Below are 5,331 nucleotides of genomic sequence, written 5' to 3' on the forward strand. Positions count from 1 at the left end.
CATATTAGTTACTGTTGCCATAGTAACATCAAAAGGGCTGGTGCTGGTGAAACTAATGCTTCCAGGGGAAAACCCAAAAGAAATTACCCCTGAGCAGCATGGCCAACTGAAGAACGTCTCAGTCTGCACACATGCAGAGACAAGAACAATATTTAATAGCTGGTAAAGCTGGGCTCTGGTCAAATCCTAAGAATTGATTACACAATGTGTATGGGCCCCATACTTGTAATGTCAGAATTTGGGAAGCTGAGGCAGGAGGACTTCTACGAGTTTGAGGACATCTTGGGATATAGAGCGAGACCTTGTCTCCAAATCCATGATTCCTGGCCTCTGAGACATACACATCTCATGAGCAGAGTCCTAGCAGCCGGGGTAGATACTGCGAAAGGGACAAAGGCTCACTTCTGATTAGCAATTCTGGTAGAGTATAGGTGATGATAAAGATGGTAGGTGGTGAGTATAGATAAAATCCTGGGCTAAAATGAAGTCAAGCTAGATCATGCACATGCCGTGTGCTATGATAATCATACTAACCACAAAGAAATTATATGTATGTCTATGCAGTCTTCCTATGAACCATACGTGAAGCTGGGTTTTTCTCTTTGTGATAAAGATGGGACCTGGGGCCTTGCAGGTGCTAGGCAAGAACTCAAGAAACTAAACAGTTGTACATCCTCCCTCCCTTCCTTCTTTCCTTCCTTTCTTTAGCTTACTTTGAATGAAAACTTTGAAGATGAACTTTCTTTCATAGTTTTAACCATTTCTTTGCTCCTATTGAATGCAGTGGGCTAATATTAGACCTTGAGAGGGACCAGCTGAGTACCTCACCGGCGTAACTCGCTCTACCTAGAAGCCATGTCTCTTATAGAATTTGGCCCGGGCAAGGACATCATCCACTAAGTCACCGTCTATGTCTGCTGGAGTGACAATAGTTTCCATCCCCGACTTAAAAGCAGTCAGACCACCTGAAACAAAACACATGGGTTTAGATTCCAATCTCAGCTGTCAGCAGAAATAAGACATGAGCCCCCCCCCCCCAGTACATCACCTCACCTCCCTCCAGGCAAATAGTCCAGAGCAGTAAGTCTTCTCTTTACATAGCCCAGATCTGACAGGACTAACACAAGATTGTAACATTTTCTCATTTATTCAACAACTCATTCATCAATTCATCCATCCATCCATCCACCCAACATGTTTTTAAAGCACCTATTATGTCAGAAAGTTCCCTCACTGAGTACAAGGTACCCAAGACCTGTTCATTTCTCACGAGGGCTTGTATGCACGCATGCACTATTTTACCCTAGAGGTTCGTCCGAAGTCATTATTGATATATTTAAAGGAGTTGTGTTTGATGCTGGTTGTTCTCATTCCTGCCTTTGAAGACCTTGAGATATAACAGAAAACTCTTTGCTCAGAGTTCAGACTATGAAAGGATGGAAAGAGATAATCCATGTAAATATGGAAAGCATGATCCTGTGAGAGGCAAAATGAGAAACTGATCCGTAGGGAGAAACAGCGAGTGAATCTAAGGGGGAAAAAATCTGTTTTTCTGGCTGTGATGACTGGCTGCATCGGTGTCTCCAAATACAGAACAAAAACAAAAGACAAAAACAAAAAAACAAACAAAGAAAGAAACAAAAAGAGAACGCTATGAGTTAATTCCATCTCTTTAAGGGGCTCTGAGTTCAGCCAAATAGAATTTTTTTTTTCACTTAGACTTCTCCAAGTTAAACAAAGCTCTGAAATTTCTCAGAGTAAAAGTTTATTCAAACAATTTGAAAAAAATTGTAGTGTTGGCCCGAAAAGGGAAAAAAAAAAACTATGAGAATGTAAACACTGTTTTAAACTATTCTGTTAGCGCTTATGCTGCCACTCTGTGGCTTAATAGTTGACCAGAGGTACAGTTAGAAGCCCAACATCTAGCAGGAAGGTAAAGGATGTGAAGTCATGCAGGGCTCAGAGGATGCTAAGGCCTTCTTGAGATGGGCTTCCTCCAAGCCAGCCCACTGGGGATGCTTCCTGGGGGTCTGAGGCACAGTTACTTTCAGTAGTCTCATTTGCTGCCCATTTAAATAAAGCACAAGGCATGGGCCTACCTTTCAGGTGCTGAGCTGTATTCCAGGTGGGAAATTTCCTCTTCATTGCCTTAATTCTTTCTGTTAGAATCCCAACAGACTGTAGAAGGTGTTCCTTGCTATCCCAGGAACCAATAGGATGGTACATATTTTTATCAAGCTAGAAAATTCAAACAATCATGTCAGTATCTGGGCACGGTGGCACCGTTTCTGCTGTTCCTAGGTCTCTCCCGTTGTATTCAAGTTCAAATACCAGATTTCAGCATCTTTCCTCTAATCCAAGAAAGTCTACATTCTAATGTCTTGTCTCTCATAGACAAGAGCGTCAGAGAAAGCTTTGTTTGGGAGAAGCTCACTAGGAGACGGGGAAAGAGGAAGGGGGAGGAGAAGGAAAAAGATTTCAAAGCAAATACTTAGTATCCAATTTCTAGCCATTCCGGATGAAAATTACACAGCTAATTCAAATATAATATTGTTTGTAGCCAGGCTTGGTGATACATATAATCCCAGTACTACTAGGCAGGAAGACCAGCAGGCAAGCTCCTGTCGCGCATGGGTTACAAAGTGTCCGGTTAGCCGGGCGTGGTGGCGCACGCCTTTAATCCCAGCACTCGGGAGGCAGAGGCAGGCGGATTTCTGAGTTCGAGGCCAGCCTGGTCTACAAAGTGAGTTCCAGGACAGCCCGGGCTATACAGAGAAACCCTGTCTCGAAAAACCAAAAAAAAAAAAAAAAAAAAAAAAAAAAAAAAAAAAGTGTCCGGTTGACCAGAGCTACAGAGTCCGATGCTGCCTCAATATAAATTATTAAAAGCCCGGAAAGGGGTATCTAAATAGTTTGCCTTCCCTCTTCCAGTTAATCCAGAGGAGCAAAAGTGGCTGAAGCAGGGCTTAATTATAGCATTTTGATATATGTTCATGAAGTGTACTACTTCTGGAACACCAAGAGGACAATGATTATTATTATTACTATTTTATAAAAGCTAATAATAACCTTTATAAAATGTTTTCAATTGAAAAATGGTTCATGTTGTTTTTGATAGATACAGGTATAGTTGATTTGCTGTAGTTACCATATACAGGAAACATTTTAAAGAAATGCCCCTCTAGCTGCATATGTATCGAAAGATGGCCTAGTCGGCCATCAATGGAAAGAGAGGCCCATTGGACTTGCAAACTTTATATGCCCCAATATAGGGGAATGCCAGGGCCAAAAGAATGGGAATGGGTGGGTAGGGAAGTGGGGGGCTCTATGGGGGACTTTTGGGATAGCATTGGAAATGTAATTGAGGAAAATATGTAATAAAAATATTAAAAATCAAAAAAAAAAAAAAAAAGAAATGCCCAATGGCTATCTTGTATGAAACACCACAAGTGTCACAGAATAAGGTGCGCCCATACACCTGTGTGTTCCATCCTGGAATGGACTTTTGAGCTTCTGCATGGAGAGCTGAAGTTGGGGTGATGGAGTCTCTGGCTCCCTACCTGCATCAAGCCAAACCTCTGCCCCTTATGGTCCCAGCCATTTTGCAGGACAGCCCCGCCGTGGCTTTCCCTGGAGATGATGGCAGCGATGAGGGCTGGGTCAATACAGTGTCTCTGCCCCACTTCTTTGATGAGAATCCGGTAAGGTTTTATGGCTTTCAAATCCATCTCGGCAAACATTTCCGAACCGTGGATCCCTATGTTGGCAGAAAAGAAACGGATTCCCTCTGCTGCAGAAGGGGACCAGTCCTGGGTCTACTAGTTTAGCCTCAGCTTCTGACCACGCCCACAAGCTCAGGGCAATCATTCTAACTGTAGAAACCCAGTGGCCATCAACACCTGCAGGAGCCTCTGCAGCTGTTTCTCCCTCTCCTTCCTGCCAAGACGCTGCATTGAGGGGACTAGGAATCAGGGTTTTAATCCAGCTTTGCAACCGGCTAGTTCTGTGCCAGTGGATGTGGTCTGTGTGTTGAGAACACGGACTTATTTGTGACCTTGCATGAGGAAGGTTTGGGCATGGGATTGCAAAGGAGAGAGGTGTCAAAAATGAGAGGCTCTGCTTAGAAGACTCGTGATGCACCATGGACTGAGCAAAGCAAAACCAGAATTGAAACTTTAATTTATGGAATTGTTTTGCTATGCCAAAATCAACACATCCAGACAGGGTTTAGAAAGAATCAAGAGATAAAAGGAAAAAAAAATAGTTTGATAGGTTAGCTAGGATTTTTTTTTTCTTTTGATAGAGTCTCACAGGGTAGCCCTAGCTGGACTAGAACTCCAAATACAGACCAGTGGTTCTCAACCTTCCTAATGCTGTGACCCTATAACACAGTTCCTCATGTGGTTCCTCCAGCCATATGTTATTTCATAACTGTAGTTTTGCTACTGTTACAAATCATAATGTAAATATCTGATATGTAACCCCTGTGGAGGATCATTTGACCCTTATCTCCCCAGATGCATTGGGACCCACAGGTTGAGAACCACTGATCTAAGCCTTTCCTCTGCCTCTGGAGAGTTGGGGCTCAGGTGTACGCCACCGCACCCAGCTTATTTTCTTAACTTCTGATTTTGACTCCTGGTTGTTGTTGTTATTACAGTGTTGGCACCGTTTCAAAACTAATTACCTCCTGAGAAAACTCTGCAAATGACAATGGAGAACGGGGGAAGGACCCTGCTCCATGTTGTACTTACCACAGTTCATCAGATTATTTATGTCACAGGGGGCCCCAAAAGTCTCCATGGTCATGATGTCCCCATAGCAGCCATGGTACAGACGAGGGTGCACATGAGGGTTCACGGAGTGCACGGAGTGAGTGTATGAGCCCCTGGCAGTGCCTGGAAGGCAGAATAATTACTTATCTAAAGTCTGTGAGAAATATTACTTGACCTGGACACACACACACACACACACACAGCTATGCAACAGTAGAGACCATAACTTATTCTGCTCAATGACTTTTTCTACCAAAGATTCATCAAACAAAGCAAAAACTACTCTTTCCAATTTTGATTGCAAACTTTGTTTTAACTTCTGGGCATTATTCCAGAGCACTATGGGAATGTGTGTGAAAATCAGTGCATATAGGTTTCAGATAGGTTTTTTTTTTTTTTTTTTTTTTTTGCATTTCCCCGTAAGAATGAAGGTGGCCACAGAACTTTTTTCCCCAGCACTGGGATCCAACTAGGGACCTCTTGCACACACACAGGACATGTTCTCCAGCACTGAGCTGTGTCCCTACCCAGCATGAGACTCAGAGAAGATTCTAAA

The 5,331-nt window shown here is 43.0% G+C and overlaps 1 protein-coding gene across 1 annotated transcript in view; it reads right to left on the bottom strand.

Moving 5' to 3' along the window:
* Positions 1-846: 846 nt before the first annotated feature.
* Positions 847-5,331, bottom strand: part of Lyg2 (lysozyme g2) — a 9,603-nt gene continuing 5,118 nt past the window's right edge. Inside the window, exons 2-5 of the mRNA XM_021175975.2 lie at positions 4,755-4,898; positions 3,561-3,757; positions 2,100-2,238; positions 847-965 (exon numbers count right to left, since the gene is read on the bottom strand). Of these exons, the coding sequence (XP_021031634.1) occupies positions 847-965; positions 2,100-2,238; positions 3,561-3,757; positions 4,755-4,898 (599 nt within the window). The remainder of the gene's footprint in view (positions 966-2,099; positions 2,239-3,560; positions 3,758-4,754; positions 4,899-5,331) is intronic.

The sequence above is a fragment of the Mus caroli genome, unplaced genomic scaffold (genome assembly GCF_978045245.1).
Source record: "Mus caroli unplaced genomic scaffold, Mus_caroli_1 scaffold_1, whole genome shotgun sequence".
Taxonomy (NCBI): Eukaryota; Metazoa; Chordata; class Mammalia; order Rodentia; family Muridae; genus Mus; species Mus caroli.